Consider the following 18,813-nt stretch of genomic DNA (forward strand, 5'->3'; position numbering starts at 1 on the left):
AATTGGGCCTTCCCCGCACGAGGTCGGGGTAAAGATCGACATCCCCATATTCCATTAGTTCACCAGCATTACTCGATGTGTCTACCAACCACTTTGCTAGCTGAATGGCAAGAATCGGTTATCCACGGGACTACTACCTGACTTCAATTTACTGCTCGACGCCGTCCTCGGGCCCAGCAGCGCTGACCCCCCTCACACCGATGAACTACAGCCAAAGTGCTGCATTTACAGCCTCAACTTACGATAGCTACCACTTTTGCAGAACGACGCGTTCCACTGCTTGACTGTGAGACAAGAAGCCATTGGCAGCACCAAGCTATAGCACTTATTCACACTCAACAATGAATCGTCTCGGTGCTCTATCCCCGCTCCTGAGGGGAACCACCCGCATGTCAAGAGTAGCCCCTTCGAAGAGCCATCCTCTTCGAAAGCCCCCCATTACTCCAAAAAGGCTGTTCTCATCCTCTACACATAAAGATGCCACGTGGGGATTCATAGGGCTCGGACAAATGGGTACGTATGGCGCCAACCTCTCGAGCATGCGTGTTGCGGGTGGCTGACAGTGCGATTCTCTGTCTAGGATATAACATGGCTAAGAATATACAGTTGAAGATCCCCGCCACCGACACGCTAATGATTCGCGATGTCAATCAAGATACCACCGCGCGGTTTGTGGAGGAAGCTCGTCAGGCAGTCAAGCGAGCTGCTGCTGCTGGCACTAGCACTGGCATGGCCAATGTTGTCGTGGCGGAGAGCGCGAGAGATATGGCAGAACAATCTGTAAGTGAATAGAGCTCTCTTCGACGGTCGGAACATCGCGCATCACAGGGTCTATTGGAACTTCGACCCCGGACAGCATTCGCCATGGGATATTGTCTGCAGTCTTCTTGGATTCGTCAAGATTTGTCAATGCCCAATTGGGTCGCTAGTTTTGTCTTCTGATAACGTTTCCTGTTTCCAGACGGTTGTCATAACCAGCCTCCCAGAGCCGCAGCATGTCAAAGACGTCTTTTATTCCATCCTCCGGCACGGTGAACTTCCAGCTCTGGATCAGGAGCGTCTGTTCATCGACACGTCAACCATCGATCCTAGTTCTTCCAAAGAGATTGCGAATGCGATTCACACCACCGGCCAAGGTCGCTTTGTGGACGCACCTGTGTCCGGGGGTGTCGTCGGAGCCCGCAACGGTACGCTCAGCTTCATGTTCGGTGCCACGTCCCAGACCGGTCAGTTCATTGACCGAGTGAGGTCGGTTCTGTCCCTCATGGGCAAGAATGCGTGGCACATGGGCGCCCCCGGTGCCGGGGTCTCGGGAAAACTCGTCAACAACTACATCCTGGCGATCAACAACATCGCCACCGCCGAAGCAATGAATCTGGGCCTGCGCTGGGGCCTGGATCCCAAGACTCTTGCTGATATGGTCAGTACGTCGACCGGTCGGTGCTGGCCGATGGAGGTCAACAACCCTGTGCCTGGCGTAGTGGAGACGGCGCCAGCCTCTCGTGACTATGCCGGTGGCTTTGGCGTCAGCCTGATGAAGAAAGACTTACGGTTGGCGATCACGGCTGCAGAGGAGTCGGGCTCGCCTCTCCCCCTGGCTGACGTAGCTCGTACCGTGTATAATGCTGTGGAAGAAGAGCACCGCGGTAAGGATTTCTCGGTGGTCTACAAGTGGCTTCAGGATAGGTCGCAATAACAGGGGGGTTGAGTTTCTGGGTGGATGTTCGCTTTCAAGGAACCAAATGCCGCAGATATCGCGATGCCCTTCAATCAACCGCGCAATGAAGAGCAGCCTGGTGTCGAAGGACTATAACTCTCCTATCCTAGGAATTGAAGACCTAGGAGCACTTCTAATTGAAGACATGCTTGGCATACCAAGCAAGAGATAAATTCTGTTTAGTTTCCGCGTTCAATCCACAGGCTAGTGGGCATGTGCGTCGAACTCATGTAGGAATTAGTAAACACGAACAATGACACAGCTGTAGCGCCAGATATGGCACATTTTCCAAAAGAGCAACATGATCATCATTTTGTCTATACCAATTATGTAGAGATATTAAGAGTAATAATAGTCCCGACCAACGAGACACACACATACACACATATATATACGTACTCCGCTCACAGAAAGAAGAGAGAGCTCCGCAGCACCATCACGCACCAATGCATCCATCCAACTTCAAAGAGCCCGTCCAGGACTCTCGTCGAACCAATTTGGGATTGCCCCAACCTACTCCTCCTTCTTAACTCCCTCAGCCTCATCCTCACTCCAATCCAACAGCTCCATAATCTCCTCCTCGGACAACTTCTGCGTCTGCTTCTCCGCCTCCTTCTCCAAGCTCTTCTGATACTTCTTCTGCCTCTTGCGGGCATTCTTCCCCCACTCAGGCACCCCGCTCGCCGTCGCGAAATCCTCCTGCGTAACGGTGGACGTAGCCGCGGAGCCGGTCGCGGTCGCGGTGGCAGTGGCAGTGGCGGCGGCGGCGGCGGCGGTATCATCCTCGTCCTCGATCTCATCGTCCGTGTTTTCCACCTCCCCGAGCACCCGTCCCCCGCCGCGGAGCGCATTGGCCGACATGCGCGCCTTCTTCTTCTCGCCCTTGCCTGCGGCACCACCGCCAGCCGCCGCTTCCTGGGCGCGCTTCTTCTCCATGTGCTTCTTGCGGTCCTTCTCGTGCATCTTCTTGAACCAGGCTTCGATGTAAGGTCGGATGATCAGGTAGCCGACCACGGAGAGGATGACCTTGGTCCAGCGGCCCATGGAGACGTTGGCGAAGGAGCCGTGCAGGTTCGTGATGAAGCGGGTGACCACGGTCTCGGCGACGGAGTAGAGCTGCGTGAAGAAGTCGGTGAGGGCGTCGAGGGCGACGGCGCCCGGGTCGGGGGTTGGGGTGGACATTTTGGTTTTTTTTGGGGGAGTTTTCGTTTCGGGGTGGATTGAGGGTTGTTGGGTTTCGACTCTTGTTCTTCGATGCGGGCTGTTCAAGGTTGCGAGGCAGTGGGCGGGTTTGGCCGGATGTTCGGAGTGTGGGGGATTGGAATTGGAAGGCTTGTCTGCGGTATGACGGAAAAGGGCCTTTTTGACAAAAGGCAACAGACACTGCACCACAGAGCTCGGTGCTTGTTTCTCGCCAAAGACACAGAAAAATTGTATAGGTGAAAGGCCACCTCTCTGTCCTCGGTCAAGTAGCTTAGTTTCGCCGCAATAAATCGCGCATTCGGAGTTGAAATGCCGAAAGTGGAAATGTTTTTGGTTCGAGGTTAGCGTCATTCTCCAGGCCCGGGTAACGGATTAATATTTATTCCGGTGGGTTGAGCTTTGGCCAATCACGGCTCATTCTGCATACTCAACGCGTCCCCGACACAACTGCCGCGGGAAGTCGTCGCGCATCGGCAAGCTACAGTTCGGTCGGTATCATCTTGATAGGCGTGTGTGAATTGCGACTGGTGCATTTTGTCAAGTAGAGTCTGCGGTTCGCGTCACTTCATTACTTTCAGGTCTCCGAAAAGCCCTGTTCTCATAGCTGAAATTTCCGCGATGGATCAAAACGAGGAAGCTGGACTCGAAGAGGTATGTATCCCATTATCAGGGTGGTGCGATGCTTGCTCCACTGCGTGTACGCTTGGGCAGCTGTGCTGATTGTTGTCTTCGCACTCATTATAGCGCTTGAAGTCTGCTCTTTGGCTGGCGATTGGGAGGATTGTGGACGAAGAGACCATCAAGCTCGGTATCAACGCCACGCCTCAGTTCATCGGGGCGTTGACAGAGTTGGTCTGGGCTCAGATCGGTTGGTCTCTCTCATCTGCCTACCATCGAGATCAACACGCTGGATGTACGCTATCAGCAGCATCCTTTTAGATGTTTCTTGTTGGATGTTTTCTTCTCCTCTCGCACCAGACTACCGTCCGAATGCTGACTGAATTCCCCAATAGAGACCGTTAGCCAGGACTTAGAATCATTTTCCAAGTAAGTGATATTCTTAAGTGATTCTTTCACTCGAGGAACTTCCTCTCACAACCAAAAGCTGGCTGCTATGTTGTGGTTCTGTCTCGTGCTTTGGGACGTTGGCATTACGATATGCTGACATGCTCGGCTTTCCGTTTTAGGCATGCCGGCCGCTCGACAGTCAATGTCACCGATGTCATGCTCCTGGCACGCCGCAACGAGGGCTTAGAGTCCATTCTCCGCGCGTTCGTTGAGCAGATGCGTGATCAAGAAGCCTGATCCAATGGGGTTCCACCGACTGGTGGTCCCTCCGTCGGGATTACTTCAGTCCAAAGTCTATGTGCAGGTCTACCCGAAAGCTTCCATAACATTGGTGGCTGAGCTCCTCTGCCATTCAGAGCCAACTTCGAGGGTATGTAAGGCAAAACCATTCACTTCCATCTCATGTCAAGCCAGTAACCGGAGAGGTGGCTAACTTTCTGACAGGCATGGTGGCGGACCTTTTTTTTCAAACTTACAGTCGCGGAGATCAGATTGACGTGAATTTAGAAGGTCTAATTCGTCATGGTTCATGACGCCACTGCACAAGGTTCCTAACAACGCGAACAGGCACTCGACCTCGCCAGACACCATCAACCCTGGAGAGTCCAATCACCGGGCCGATTCTACCTCGGAGAATCTTGAACCTATCGCTGAACTACCAGCTGATATCTGACGTCGAACAAGAGGCAGCAAATCATGCTCGCGCTGCTCCTTGACCGGTCCAAAGAAACATGAATACACGTCCTGGGGCCACCCGTAAGGCCCGCTTCAACGCAGGGCCAATGCAACACCAGATACCTCATGTTGTAATGATTATCAGATAAACAGCCTCTCGTCCGACCAATTGAACACCATGTAGACAAAGCACTGTACATATACTTCAACCAATCAATGGAATCTGAAATCATATCCTGTCCGCGTGGGAGACCTTATATCGATTTAACGTCATTGCAACGTCTGCCTTTTGCCGCGACATCTTATATGGCATTCGGTTCATGAATACGGCTGTATACACTTTGCTTTTACAACAGAACTTCGCCGGATTCGCCATTGCGTTGCTTCACGAGGGTGTATAACACAATATCAATCAACATCATATGACGAATACAACTCGACGAAAGCGAAAATAAAATGCTGAATACTGCGACTGACTCGGTCAAAGCTCTTCGGACGACTCTCACAGGAACAGCACCCACCATGAAAGCCGTGCGCTTCCACGGACGGGGCGACATCAGGGTAGACGAGATTGAAGAGCCGACATGCGGGAAGGGACAGGTCAAGGTGATTTCCCCTCCTTGTAGAAGATTAATCTCTACTGACGGCCACGCCATAACATAGATGCGACCTGCCTTCGTCGGAATCTGTGGCAGTGGTAAGCGTTCTACCGTCACTACTTAAGCAGCCCTACTTCCGTACTAACCCTCCTAGACTTACACGAATACATGGGCGGACCAGTCCTAGTACCTAAAAAACCGCACAAGATCACCGGAGCCACGCACCCAGTGACCCTGGGCCACGAATTCGGCGGGATCATCGAAGAGGTGGGTGAGGGCGTAACCCACATCTCGCCGGGACAGCGAGCCGTCGTGCGGCCCACCATCTTCGACAAAGAGTGTACGTCCTGCAAGCTCGGCTACGAATACTGCTGCGAGAACATCGGCTTCATCGGACTATCAGGTACGCCCGACCACCCACCCAACCGACCGTCTTCCTCACTATTGAGCGAGACGAGAGCCAAGGACGAGCAACCCAGCTAACCACCAAATTACCTCTGCGCAGGGTATGGCGGCGGCCTAGCCAACTACATCGTCGCGCCGGCCGAACACTTCTACCCGCTGCCGGACACCATCTCGCTCGAAGCGGCGGCGCTGATCGAGCCCCTAGCGGTCGCCTGGCACGCCGTGAACATCTCTCCCTTCAAGCCCGGTGACAGCGTGCTAGTCCTCGGCGGCGGGCCCGTGGGGATCGGGGTCGTGCAGGTCCTCAAGATGCAGGGGGCGCAGAACATCGTGGTCGCCGAGCTGATGGCGAACCGCCAACGACTCGCGCGGGACTACGGCGCCGCGCACATCGTAGACCCGCGCGCGGAAGGGCCCGGCAACACGGCCGCGCGCGTCCGCGAGCTGACGGGGGGCATCGGCGCGGATGTCATCTTCGATACCGCGGGGGTGGAGGCGGCGCTCAACGAGGCGATCGGCGCCTGTCGCACCCACGGCACGATTGTGAATATCGCGGTCTGGGAGAAGCGGCCCGCCTTGCGGGTGAATGATCTGATGTATAGTGAGTTGAAGTATACGGGGTCGGCGCTGTATGATGAGAGTGCGTTTGTGAACGTGATTCAGGCGCTGAATCATGGTATGTTTCACGCCTGTATCTTTTTGTGGTCCAGTGATGTCGCGAGGCTCTAACATAGGTGATAGGCCAATTGAGCCCGGAGAAGATGATCACCGCGAAGATTGGGTTGGATGATGTGGTGGAGAAGGGATTTGAGGAGCTGGTCAATCATCGAGATGCGCACTGCAAGATTCTGGTCGATGTGCAGGCATAGAGCTTGGGATGGGGTTGCTGTTTACTTACTAACGACGATACGAGTTTCCTGTTGCTTTTGTGTATGAGATTATTGAATTTGCGCCGCCATTGCCATTGCATGATACTGCGGTACTCTCCGGATCTGCAAGAATTGAATGAACACCACTGCTACGTACCATTGAATACTAACAAGAGTCTCAGTTGAACAATCGCACCGCTAAGCCCCGTTGACACCGTACAGTACACATCAACCACCCCCACTCCCCCATCCCATGAAGTCCCACATCGCCCGTAGAAAATAGTCCTAGACACCCCCCGATTCGCCACCTACCAGAACCCCGCATACCGTGTGACGGCGACCTGAAGTCATACTTGCGATTCCATTGACCCTGGCATTATTGCTTTTCAGTCATAACGCTTTACAAGGTGGCAAAAAACATCAACTGGGTCCCATAGCTCAGTTGGTTAGAGCGTAACGCTAATAACGTTAAAGTCGAGGGTTCGAGCCCCTCTGGGACCAGCTTTCTTTTTGTTTTTGCTCACTTGGTTGGGTCTTATCCTGTGGTGGAAGGATGGCTTAGAGGTTTCTTTTTAGCAAGTATAATGTAATGTGGTGGGCTTGGGGTAGGAAAGTGGTCTGTCTGGTCTTAGCGGGTTTTGCGGGTGTACTGTAACGTATGTTTCCAGTATAGCTCACCGACACTATTCATATTTGTCTTCATGGAACGCGGACCCGCTAGTCCAGTATAGCATATAGGGATTGGTGGGCGCTGGTTTGAAAGCGTGCTCCTGGCCTTTATCTAACCTCACTTCTGGAATTGGGTTTCTGGATTCTGGAATACGACAATTCATGGATCCGACCTTCGGGAAATGCTCGCGACGTTCGTCGTTAGACTCCGAGGTTCTTCGTTTGGTATATCGGCGCCGTGCTTCTGTCCGTCGACTGTGCTTGGGATTGAATAATGACTAGGTATTGATTCCGGTGGCTGTGCTACTGGAAGTAGACTATAGGCTACCGCCAGTCTGCGCGTCCAAGGCCCTCGAGGCACGTCGTACCTTCACCCCACAGCTGCACTCCAGCTGATCCTGAGCCTACATCAACTTCCGGACGTACAAGCTATACTGGATGTACATCGATGTCTAGCGCGGCATTTGAACTTGGGCATGCCAAGCCCATCCAGCCACATACTAGTCCAGCTAGCCGGGCTTTTGGCAGCATCCACCTCGCCAGACACATGGTTGCTGCGTTTCTCTGCTGGTTGAAAAGGCTTCTGTCCTGGAAATGTTCGGATTGAAGCAACACAATGTACATCACATGGGCCACAGCAGCTTTGGGCGTGGATGGTGAGGATCGTGGATGCATCCGACTCTTCCTCCGCTCACTGACATCAACAAAGACATATCAGCCCTATGAAGCGGCTCGAGTGTGACAAGATGATCTGTTAAAAGACGCCTTGGTGTAGACTTCTTCCCCGGGTTGGAACGCTACTAGACAGTCCAATCCGACATTTCAGCAACGCTCTACATGACCGTAGCCGGAGGACGGACGGAGCATTGGGTGGTTTGGAGGGATCGTCTGGTCGCTGCGACAGGGTAGTGTTTAGATTTGGACATGCGATTCGCGGACTATGTATCTGTCTGAGAATCGGTCCAGTCAGGCCCCTCCCTGTCTTCTCCACATGGCATACACGACCAGGCCGTCATCCCAGTATACAGCCGTACCACGGGCTGCCTGATTCGATTTGATTTGCTGTCCGTGGGATGTACGTACTGTACATACTCTAGATGCGAGAAATCCACCACTCTTGCCCCATCTCAATTGATCTGAACACGTCGGCAACATACAGCAGGTTACCCATCACTGTAAACCTGCAAAAGAGAATGCGCAGGAGGCAAAAAGATGGTCCCAGAGGGGGTCGAACCCTCGACTTTAACGTTATTAGCGTTACGCTCTAACCAACTGAGCTATGGGACCCGCTTGTTGAAGTGGCGCTTGATTTAGCGCTCTATAGGTCACAAGTAAGCTGTAGGGGAAACAGAGGCACATACGTACCTGCTCGTGTGGTGTGGGGGGTTGTTGTGTTGTTCGAGGCGTTGAGAGTCACTCGATATGCTTAGATGCTGGGCTGGTCGGCCAGTGGGGCAATTCTGCAATCAGTGGGATGGTCTGCATGTGACTTGTTCGTGCATACATGGGAGGTCTCTGCGTTGGTGGATGTCACAGTATGTGCAAGCTGCTGAACCGGGTGGTATTGACATCGGATTTGGGGGACGCCCGCGAGCACGATGCTAGCCAGTACGTTTAGGGGTGCGGTGCCTCGTTTCTTGTAGGGCGGGTGCATGTGGTGGGCGGTGACTGCGGTTGTGGCATTGATGTGTTGGGTGGTCGTGATGACACATACTTCAATGTAGAAATGTGTCGAGTCGGAGGCAGCTTGCATCTAAAGACTCTGTGGGATTTGTTCTGGCTATGCTACTAGAATGTGGAGGCAGGGGGGAATAGCGCCTATGTGGTGATACTTACGATGTCCCAAACTCAATTCATTTAGAGTTTGTTGATAAGATTAGCTTTGGTTGGCGGACCCGGCCAGCCACGAACCTTGCTGGCATGGCATCTGGTACGAGACGTCAAGTACTGAAGCAGGAATATGCGGCCCACTTTGGTACACAAAAAGGTGCCAACTATCTGTCGGGTATGCATGTAACGAACGTGTAGCCGGAAAAAAAATAAAAATAAAAAAAAAGAGCTACGGCGCACAGCTCCAGTTTGTCAATGGACCTCCTTCAGCTGTCTCTTCCCATTCTCTGACCTCCATCTCGACCTCGGATTAGGTCTAATAAACCAAAAAGGGAATGCGTGGAGGCAAAAAGATGGTCCCAGAGGGGGTCGAACCCTCGACTTTAACGTTATTAGCGTTACGCTCTAACCAACTGAGCTATGGGACCCCACTTGTTGATTCGGCCGAGGATCAAGTGCTACATATGCCTAGATAATGCTGCCGTGGTCTTGTTCGTCCTAGGGAATCAATATTGGGCGGATTTAATGGCTAATTATGGACCTATTTGTATTCCCCTTTATTGTTTTCTGGCTCTCTGATGTCTACTGTTCTATGTGCTTTGGGGCTAGAACAATGGATTCATCAAACAGTACCACGACTCTGCATGTTCCATCGGCTAACCGTCTTCGGTGAGTTGACTGGCTTGGTCGGGCTGAGTAGGTGATTAGCACGCTCGATTGCTGTGGCTCAGGTCCTATTCTTGCTGGGCTGTGGTTATAATAAAGCATTGTAGGGTGCCGTGGGTCCTTCATCTGGCTTGCGTTCCTGGTCTGCTGTTGCGTCTGCTCGGGTCGCGGGTGTACTTTCCGTGCGTGGCGGATATATACCTTTGGTTCCAGCCGGTATTCCGATGTACTTGGTCACAAGACGCAGCAAAGGAACCAAACATCATGGATACAGATGCAATAGACTAAACCACGAAACAACAGCGAACGTCTCGAATACTGCCCCCATCGACATCAAATGCCATGCCAATCAACACAGACACGGATTACTAGATAGTAAACACCGCGAACCGGCAACTAGCTGCATGACCCCCGCACCCCGTTTCCCCCAATCGCTAGCAACCATCCTCTCGGCCTCACCCATCTCGCTATAAATCAAATCCCCAACGTAGAGAAGACAGCTGCTGTTTGCCGTGCTCGCCGCTAGTGATACTATTCATGTGTTCTCATGGGACGTCCCGGCTTCAACTAATCGATATTCGGATTGGGCACGTACGCGTGGCCAGGCCGCAAGAAGCACCTACCGCTCTTCTCTTCTTGTCCTGCTATCATCACCGATTCGGCATACTACCCCGAAAGTGAAAGCTGCTCAGCCCTACTTCAAAGCCCAGGAGGGACAGCCATTCGATCCATCGAGGATTTTTCTCCCCTTACGCAAACGTGCCCAGGCAACATATTTGGAATGAACCGGGACAGTATATGGGGAAGGGTCATCAGGAATTAGCATTGATTATCTGGCTTGGGGGAAACCACGCAACCTGGAGTTTTCGATGTAAAGAAGTCTCTGTGTGCACGGTAATAAGAAGCCTGGACGTTGTACCCAAGCTCGTGGGTGAATGACAGGCGAATGGTGATACAAGTAAAAACACGACCGCAGTAATTAGGTATACATACTATATGACCCCAATTAAATCAAATAGGAATATCGGTAGAAACGTAAGTACCAGGACCAGATCTATCTACAACAGACACCAAGACTCATACCCAAGCCCTCTCTCAAGCTACAAATCGACACACACCGCAAGCCATCCAATCCCCAACACCACAATCCTGCTATATCTCACCGATCTCCACACGAAATCAATATTGGAACATATAACATTAGCTCAAGCCCAAAAACAACAACCGGGTCCCATAGCTCAGTTGGTTAGAGCGTAACGCTAATAACGTTAAAGTCGAGGGTTCGACCCCCTCTGGGACCATCTCTTTTTGCTCCTGCTCCTGCACATTCCACTACTAGTAGTGGTCTGTTTGCAAGAGCATAAACTATCTTTTTGACAATCCCCACCACAGAATAACAAAGCAGCGACGACCGCAGTAACGCCGCTAACGTTAAAGTCGAGGGATAACCAGCGCACTACAACCATTGTATAGAGTCGGACACAGCCAAGTTCACGGTAGACAAAACACACAGCCTGGAGGCCTAGCAACACCCGTGATAGTCCCCAGCGCCGCTGATAGACGACCACATTCGAAGCATAGGAATGAGCACGGCCAGACGTCACCCACCAAACTCAATTTCGCAGTAGCGTATTCTCGTAGATGACGTACAGTCCATCCGAGGTCCCGGGATATGGAATTGAACTTGAATGCAATCCACTTCACACCCGTAGCCACCAGGGCACTGCACACACATACATAGTACAGTAGACGACATACAGTACAAACCGCGAGCAAGTAGGTATAGGCCGAGTTCTACCTGTTCCGCAACCAACCCGTCATAAGAACATAGCGTATTGTACCCAGCCCAGCAACCGTAAGTAAGTACTGTACCGTCCAGGAAAACAATCGCGCAAGCCAAGCCCTAAAACACAAAACCACGGCTAGAGTTACCTTACGCCAACAACTGCCCTTTCAAGCAACGCCTGCAGAACAAAACCCATACTGTGTCGATACCGGCAGCAGCACTACTACAGCCCAGGCGCAACAAGTCTCCTTTTGTTCAAGATCATCCGAGGATGGCATACACACGGTACCAAAGCACCCCGCCCCCATCCAAGTACATTGCACTGCAACCCAAAATACCAGGGAACCCACATGCACACCGGCTACTTCTACCCAGCATCTGTCACCTTTATCCAGTCAATATATCACCAACAGCACTGTATTCCCAACCCCAGCTCCTTCCCACTCCAACCCACCAATTCCCACCCCCCAGGATACCCAAGTATACACAAGACCTCACACCCGCAAATCCAGGGTCGTAGAGCACAACTTCACGCCAGCACCAACAACAACTGGTCCCATAGCTCAGTTGGTTAGAGCGTAACGCTAATAACGTTAAAGTCGAGGGTTCGACCCCCTCTGGGACCATCTTTTTGGGCCCTAGCATTCTTTTTTTTGCTATTGATTATTAATTATATTATCATCAGCTCATCCAAGGCGAGATAAGTGCGAGAGAGAGAAAGAGGGCTGCTTTTCTTTTTCTTCAATTCGCTGGACAGAAGGCGGTGGGGCGTGGATTGTTTGTCCTGCACTAGATATGCGTTTTGTGATGAGTGGAATGCGGTCATGATCCGATCGGATGAGATGCTATGTACAGTACAGTACAGAAATAAGTAGAGTGGTATCTAGCCCATATAAGTAGAGTCGGCAAGTAGGCAAGGTAGTCTATGCTATCGTCATCAACCTCTCCCAGTAAAACCCCACCACCGCTAACAAGCAAGTCTGCAAGACACCCAGATGCAACCTAACGATCACCCTTCTTCACCCCCTTCACCTCCTTCATCGCCTCCTCCACCAACCACACACTCACATCCTGCGCATCCCGGCCGACCCGCCAGCTCCCCAGCACCACACCGCGGGTCTCGAGCAGCTCCTGCGCGCGCTCCCACCGACGCCGCCACATCTCCTCCCGCTTATTCGGCAGCGGCGCGGCGGGCGGCGGATTCTCGAAACCCCCGGTACGGTCCGAGGCACCGCCGCCCCCGCTACCAGTGTTGGCTCGGTTAAGGGAGGAGTTCGACTGCGTGGAGCGGAGGATGTTGGCCGGGGAGGCGGACCAGTTGAGGCGTTCGGAGGCGTACTGCAAGGCTGCAGAGGCTGCTGCTGCGGGGTAGGATTGCTGCGGAGGCTGCTGCGGTGGTTTCTGAGGCGGGGTGGGACGGTTGGCTGTGGATTGCTGGGATGAGCCGGAGCTTTCCACGGATGCCAGGGTGTTGGCTCGACGGGGCGGAGGTGGAGGCGGAGCTTGTTTCGAGCGGGTGGGCTTGGCATCGCCCATCTCCTGGTCGAAACCGGCGGTCTTCGGCCGCGTGGGGAGTTGCTGCATCGTGTGTTCCACAGCTGCGGTCCGGTCCGGCGAGACTTCGGGCTTGGTGGAGGACCGACGCGGCGGTAGGGGAGGCACGGGCTTCCGTTTGATCGACTCCCCCACCGAGATATCGGCGTTGGTTGAATTCGAGCGCAGGGAGGAAGGCTTCGACGGTTTAGCCGGGGGTGTCCGTCCGGCGGGAGATACCGCGGGGGTCTTTCTTTCCCGAGACGAGGCTTCCCGCTCGTCATCATCACGGAGATCAATCAGATCGCCATTGTCCAGGCTGATGGCATCTGCAGGTGGGTTGTTGGCCGATGGTGCCAGAGGCCGGCGAGGCGGGAGCGCCGGCCGCCTCGGGGCTGCATCGGAGTCGTCGACAAGCTGGGGATCGCTGCGACTCGCGGACACTTTGTGTTCCAGATAGTCCACGGACTTCTCGAAGAATTCTTTCTTATGTGTTGTGGTGACGTCGCGGATGAAGATGCCCAGGATCCTGCCTGGGTTGGCCAGGACGATGTCCGTATAGACCTCCAGATCCGCCTCGCCGCTGTCGCCGACCAGGATGAACTTCCGCGAAGGAAAGTCTTTCAGGATCTGCTCGAGGTTGCCCTTTTTCCGCTCCGCCGTAGGCTCAAAGATCCCCTGGAGCATCCCACTGTACTGCTTGAGATGAATGGACCCCGGAGGCAAGCCGACTTGCTTGAAGTACCGCTCCAGGAGCGGATAGAGCTGCCACGGCGCGTTCGAGACATAATGGAAATCCACCCCCATCTTCGCCAGCTGGTTGTACCAGTCCGCCACACCCTCGATCGTTAAATCAGCCAACTCACGGACAAAGGTATTCCGGAAGATCTCCTTTGCGCCGCTCGCGATGGCCGAGTGCTTCACCGTGTCGTCGATGTCACTGATCAAACTGATCCCGGAGGGCTCGATGATCTGCACCTCCTTCACGACCGACAGATTCTCCGAGGCGAGGACGCGGATATGGGTCGGGACGAAGGGCAGGGCGGCACGCATCCTGAAGTGGCCGGACACATCCGTCATGATACTCCTCGACTGACTCCGGGTCTCGTCGAAGAAGAACACGGTCACCGGCATATCCGTGACGGGGTTGGTGAGAAACGGCCGCAACCGCTCCATCAGATGCGCATTGGCCATCGAGAGCTCGTCCTTGGTCATCTGCGCCGTCGTTGTCGTCGTCGCGGTACTCGCCAGACTCGACGACGTCCCCGTCCGCTGCGGCAAACGCCCCGGAACGACCCCGGGATTGTTGTCTCTGTCCCCCAAGGCACTCTCCTTCCACGCCGAGTCCGCGCGGCCCTCCGCCCCCTTGATAATGGACTGAGCCTCCGTATCGACCAGCTCCTCCTCACGCCGATCCGTCTTCCCCCCCGAATCGTCCCCCGCGCCAGCAGCACCCGCATTGTTCGCCGGAGCCGGCACGCCACTCAGCTTCCTAGCCAGCGCAACCATCAACCGATGCTTCCGCGTCATCGGCCCGCGATGCGGCGCATACAACCAGCCGCGCACATCGACCGAGACGACGGCATTCTTCTCCGCATAGTCATCGAACCCCGCCACCGTGTTCGGGTCCGCGTCGAGACCACGATACTCATCGATCGTGGCATTCGAGCCCCTCCGCCGGGCCCACGGGTCATCCTCATGATCCTCACCTACACCATCCCCATCTCTACCAGAATCATCCCTCACAATCCGCCGCCCATAACTCGGGAAAATCACCATCTCCTCCAGCCCGGACCGCGCGATCTCCACGTCCGGAAACGCCCCCGGCGCATCGCTGGTGTAGTACTCATCGCCGTAGTCCCGTTGCGACGACCCCGGCCCCCCTTGCCCGTTCAGCTGCGCCGCCCACTGCGCCGCATACGTCTGCCGCAGCTCGTTCGCCGCCTTGAGGTAATCGTAGACCTTCTTGCGGCGCGCGCCGCGACCGGCCCCGCCGCCGCCGCCCCAGGAGGAGGACTCGTATTGTGACATGGTCGTTGTAGCTGGTGCAGCCGTCGCAGACGTAGAAGCAGACCCACTAGTCCCAGATGTCTTCGACACCGACAATGGCAACCGTCCCCTACGACCCAACAAATACCCTAAAACCCCACCGCCACCACCTCTGCTATCACCACCGAACCGAACACCACCACTAACACTCCCCCGTTGTGCAAGTATGCGGGCCTGTCGCCGAACGATCGCCCGGTAGACGCGGGCCTGGGCGCGGTGCCGGAGCGCCGGGAGGGTTTCGTGGCGGAGACTCCAGAGGCGGAGCTGAGCGCGGCGGAGCGAGTGCGGGCCGAGGAGGAGGGTCCAGAGGCGGGGGTGGGTTTTGCGGGAGGTGGAAGATTTTAACGGTGGAGGGGCGAGGAGAGGGCGGTTGCGGCGGAGGAGGAAGAAGGGGAGGGGTCGTTTGCTGGTGTTGCTGGTGGTAGGTGTAGGGGGCGGGGGCGCGCGCCGGCGGGAGGAGAAGGCGGCGGAGGAGGCGGAGGAAGAAGAGCGAGGGAGGAATTTGGGAGCCACGGTTTTTCCTTTGAGATCAATACCTTTTCGGAGTGGGTTGTTGTTTAGTTAGGGGGTGTAAGTCGGTATTGCTGTGTGATGTGGATGTGATGAAGGAGGGAAGAGAGAAGTTGGATCGCTGGAGGGTGGAGGTTGTCAAGTTGAATTGATGGGGCTGTCTCGGTTTGTGTGGAGGCGATGACGAACTTCCTCGGGCATAAGCAACGAGAGTCTCAAGAGTCTCAAGATCTTGTCAAGGTGGCTTCATCTCCTTCTAATTAGAATTTCGCATGAACGAAGGGCTTGCTGTTTGAAGTACGGACAGCAAAAGAAAATCAAGACGTGATCAGTGAGCGTGTGAAGGGGGTAAAACAGGGCGAGGGTCTCGAAGCGCACTGCAACGTCAAGCTGACGGCCGGAAGAAACCCGCGGTGGAGACACACGCTTCGCCCAATTGGGATCAATTCTACCACTTTTATTGATGGCGTTGTCTAGACTCTGGAGGAACCTCATCGGTAAATTGTCACATTACCATTACGAAAATATCTAGCTGAGTCTTATATATATTATTGTACACTCTTGTCTAAGATATAGCCATGCTAGACAGTATATAAACACCCAGTGACTGTTCACAGGACGCTGCGAGGTCCGATCACTGGCCCCCAGAACCAGTATCTCTAGCCCTGCTGTGCGACATAACCCCACCGCTCAGCAGGACGAAGCAAAGCTTAGATGCTCGTGAAGAACTCGATAGATCTTCCGCATCTTAGCGGTGCATGTCCGCATGCCTAATGCACGGCTAATCTGCAGCTGCGGCAGCTGCCCAACAGACTTTACACCATAGCCAGACGACACGTCGGACATCAAGCCGAATCAGGGTCCTCGGTATAGTTCACCGTCTTCGCCCGCCTACTACGACGGACCCCAACACCATTCGTGCTGGTAAGCTCCGGTGGCTCCGGGATGTCTGGATTTTCCATGTCCACGTCCGAAGCAGACGGCGTGGAAGCGATAGGCGAAGCCTTCCGTTTCCTGGATGTCGGCTTCTTGACACTGGGGGTCCGCTGGACCCGCCGAGTGGCCTTGGAGGCTGGTGTAACCGGCGCCCCGTTCTCCTCTTCGCCGTTTGCTTCCGGCTCGCCTTTCGGCAACGGTGAACCGGCACTGGCGGCGTCCTTCGTCTTCCTCGAGACCGGTGTCTTTCGTGGGCTTTGAGGGACTTTGCGAACGACCTTCTTCGGTCGGAGCCATTCCTCCATACCCGGAGGCCAGTACACTCTTCGCTGGGGCCCGCCCATACCAACCTCCTCTTCCGGAACAGTCCGCTCGGGGGGTACTTGACCTTCAAGGTCGACGAACCCCTCCTTCTTCCTTGTCTTCCTCGGAGGCTTGAATTGTTTGTTCTCGTCCGTGCGCATGTAAGGTAACATGTCGTTGAAGAGCTCATAGCCTGGTAGCTTGAACGTCCTCATCAGCTCGAACACCGCCTGCTCCTTGTCCTTGGCTTCAATCATGAGATCCATGGTCGGATCGCAAGGAGGAAGAGTGGACACGCGGTCGCTGTGCTTTCGGCGCTGGCTATTAGTGATGGCAGCCGCGGTGGGCTCGGAGTAATGCATCTTCTGAGTGATGTTCTTCCGCGTCCAGGTCGCTTTGATCCGGTCATACAGACCGATGATATCCTGCGTCCCCTCGCGGACTTGTGTCGCATCGAAGATAATGTTATGATGGTGAAAGTCCAGAACAAGCGGGATGTTCAGCTCCTCGCAGATGGGTAGGAGATCGTGCACAGACCAGCTAACGTCGTCGTTCTCGAGCACAAGTCGGTTCTTGACATCCTGCGGCAAGGCCGAATAGTTCTCTCGAAACCGGTCGAGAGTGGCCTGCTTATCGCCGAAGACGCCGCCCATGTGCAGGATCATGACTGCATCGCGGTCCTGCTGCGGGGGCAGACGAAGCAGCTGCAGCAATTCAGCGTGGTAATCCAAGTCCCGCAGAGAGTTCTCCACCACGCCATCATTAGGCGAGCCGAGCTGGGTGAACTGACCCGGGTGGGTGGTCACGCGATGGCCCAGCTCGGCGACGAGTCGACCAACCTCGGCCAGCGTTTCCGAGGCGAACGGCGCCAGCTTGTAGCCATACTCCTTGTGACTCGCAAACGGGAACATCTCACTGCTCAGCCGCATGAACCTGATCCCATACTTGTCATTCCAGCGGATGATCTTGAGAAGATCCTTCGCGTTCGTGAGCCCCAGCGCCTCGACATACGCCTGCCCGCGCGCCACATCAGCAGGCTGATCGCGGTCCGGGCGATTCTTCGTCGGATGGGGCGGCTGCGTGGGATCCAGGAGAGGGTGCCGATTCTCCAGGATGGAGGCGATGCGGCAGGTTCGCGAGCAGAACACAGGCGGGTTTGAGTAGCGCAGGTATGTGTTCAAACAAGCCTAGGCGAATCATGTTAGAGGATGAATGACAAAACACACGTTGAATCCAGACAGGGGGAAGACTCACATAGCCCAATCGCCCTTTCCAGGGGAGCGGCAGGTAGCTGCTGTGGACGGGCGGAGGCCGCGATAACGCGTCCTGCAGCTCTTCCGCTTCAACCGGGACATCTTCATCCGACTCCGGATCCAAGGGGACAGCAGTAGAAGCAGCAGTGGCAGCATCGCTCGTCTCAATGGACCCGGGTTCAGCTTTGATGCCCGGTTTCTCTGCGCCGTCAGGCAGACTGCTGCCCGCGCCATCGGGTCTTATCTCAGTGGCGGCGGCCATTTCTTCAGCAGCCTGGGATTCGAGAAGCTCACTCGAAGCTCCGGATAACGAGCGAGACGGGATAAAGGTTGCAGCAATAGATGGGGTCACAATGCGTGGCGGAGAGGTAGAAGATAGGGAAGGTGTGGCAGGTCTGCTCGAGTACGACAAGAGGCGCCTGCCAGCAATAAAGCCTAGGGAGCGGTAGGATCTCTGCGATTGTGTAATTGCGAAAAGCAAATTCGCCGCTGATGGGGTGTGGCGAACCTGGCGGGAGGAGCCAGAGCCAGATTCCTGGCCGCGTCCGGCATATTGGAGAGCGCGATCGATCCTCCACTGCCTGGGCGAAGAACACCCCCGCCAATACATCTAGCAGGGCAGGAATTCTAGAAAAAAAGAATTCCAAGGCTCTAAGTGAGACAAATCCGAAGGCGCATCGTCAGAAAAAGACAAAGAGCTCTAAGGAGTCGAAGCAAAACAGGTCTGTTGGGCGGAGATCCC

At 54.7% G+C, this 18,813-nt stretch overlaps 7 protein-coding genes and 5 non-coding genes across 12 annotated transcripts; 6 read left to right on the forward strand and 6 right to left on the reverse strand.

Moving 5' to 3' along the window:
* Positions 1–389: 389 nt before the first annotated feature.
* BO86DRAFT_326375 (NAD(P)-dependent oxidoreductase) lies at positions 390–1,696 on the forward strand (the record flags this gene model as incomplete). The annotated part of the gene is made up of 3 exons (XM_025668564.1): positions 390–513; positions 581–780; positions 962–1,696. The coding sequence occupies 3 exons, from the start codon at positions 390–392 to the stop codon at positions 1,694–1,696; spliced, it is 1,059 nt and encodes a 352-aa protein (XP_025522078.1).
* A 333-nt stretch (positions 1,697–2,029) lies between these two features.
* On the reverse strand, positions 2,030–3,223 carry BO86DRAFT_393618 (uncharacterized protein). The gene has a single exon (XM_025673057.1). The coding sequence runs from the start codon at positions 2,897–2,899 to the stop codon at positions 2,231–2,233; it is 669 nt and encodes a 222-aa protein (XP_025522079.1). The 5' UTR covers positions 2,900–3,223; the 3' UTR covers positions 2,030–2,230.
* Positions 3,224–3,405: 182 nt separating this feature from the next.
* Positions 3,406–4,466, forward strand: BO86DRAFT_27431 (CENP-S family protein). The gene is made up of 5 exons (XM_025667252.1): positions 3,406–3,571; positions 3,665–3,788; positions 3,934–3,967; positions 4,108–4,358; positions 4,433–4,466. Exons 1-4 carry the CDS (start codon positions 3,539–3,541, stop codon positions 4,223–4,225), a joined length of 309 nt encoding a protein of 102 aa, XP_025522080.1. The 5' UTR covers positions 3,406–3,538; the 3' UTR covers positions 4,226–4,358; positions 4,433–4,466.
* Positions 4,467–5,185: 719 nt separating this feature from the next.
* Positions 5,186–6,536, forward strand: BO86DRAFT_326344 (uncharacterized protein; the record flags this gene model as incomplete). The annotated part of the gene is made up of 5 exons (XM_025668563.1): positions 5,186–5,269; positions 5,327–5,360; positions 5,417–5,665; positions 5,768–6,343; positions 6,409–6,536. The coding sequence occupies 5 exons, from the start codon at positions 5,186–5,188 to the stop codon at positions 6,534–6,536; spliced, it is 1,071 nt and encodes a 356-aa protein (XP_025522081.1).
* A 427-nt stretch (positions 6,537–6,963) lies between these two features.
* On the forward strand, positions 6,964–7,037 carry BO86DRAFT_t304. The gene has a single exon. It is a non-coding gene; the product is annotated as a tRNA-Ile (tRNA).
* Positions 7,038–8,298: 1,261 nt separating this feature from the next.
* BO86DRAFT_425483 (uncharacterized protein) lies at positions 8,299–9,333 on the reverse strand (the record flags this gene model as incomplete). Its single annotated transcript, XM_025675487.1, has 7 exons — positions 8,299–8,445; positions 8,475–8,523; positions 8,571–8,665; positions 8,710–8,958; positions 9,042–9,052; positions 9,117–9,203; positions 9,276–9,333. 7 exons carry the CDS (start codon positions 9,331–9,333, stop codon positions 8,299–8,301), a joined length of 696 nt encoding a protein of 231 aa, XP_025522082.1.
* Positions 8,419–8,492, reverse strand: BO86DRAFT_t309. The gene has a single exon. It is a non-coding gene; the product is annotated as a tRNA-Ile (tRNA).
* Positions 9,334–9,389: 56 nt separating the features above from the next.
* Positions 9,390–9,463, reverse strand: BO86DRAFT_t308. Its single transcript has one exon. It is a non-coding gene; the product is annotated as a tRNA-Ile (tRNA).
* Positions 9,464–10,928: 1,465 nt separating this feature from the next.
* BO86DRAFT_t305 lies at positions 10,929–11,002 on the forward strand. Its single transcript has one exon. It is a non-coding gene; the product is annotated as a tRNA-Ile (tRNA).
* A 1,037-nt stretch (positions 11,003–12,039) lies between these two features.
* BO86DRAFT_t306 lies at positions 12,040–12,113 on the forward strand. Its single transcript has one exon. It is a non-coding gene; the product is annotated as a tRNA-Ile (tRNA).
* Positions 12,114–12,284: 171 nt separating this feature from the next.
* BO86DRAFT_373331 (phosphatidate phosphatase App1 family protein) lies at positions 12,285–15,051 on the reverse strand (the record flags this gene model as incomplete). The annotated part of the gene is made up of 2 exons (XM_025670378.1): positions 12,285–14,235; positions 14,314–15,051. 2 exons carry the CDS (start codon positions 15,049–15,051, stop codon positions 12,490–12,492), a joined length of 2,484 nt encoding a protein of 827 aa, XP_025522083.1. The 3' UTR covers positions 12,285–12,489.
* Positions 15,052–16,424: 1,373 nt separating this feature from the next.
* On the reverse strand, positions 16,425–18,333 carry BO86DRAFT_423359 (UV-endonuclease UVE-1; the record flags this gene model as incomplete). Its single annotated transcript, XM_025675396.1, has 2 exons — positions 16,425–18,005; positions 18,073–18,333. 2 exons carry the CDS (start codon positions 18,331–18,333, stop codon positions 16,425–16,427), a joined length of 1,842 nt encoding a protein of 613 aa, XP_025522084.1.
* Positions 18,334–18,813: the final 480 nt, after the last annotated feature.

The sequence above is a fragment of the Aspergillus japonicus genome, assembly GCF_003184785.1.
Source record: "Aspergillus japonicus CBS 114.51 unplaced genomic scaffold BO86scaffold_113, whole genome shotgun sequence".
Classification (NCBI taxonomy): Eukaryota; Fungi; Ascomycota; class Eurotiomycetes; order Eurotiales; family Aspergillaceae; genus Aspergillus; species Aspergillus japonicus.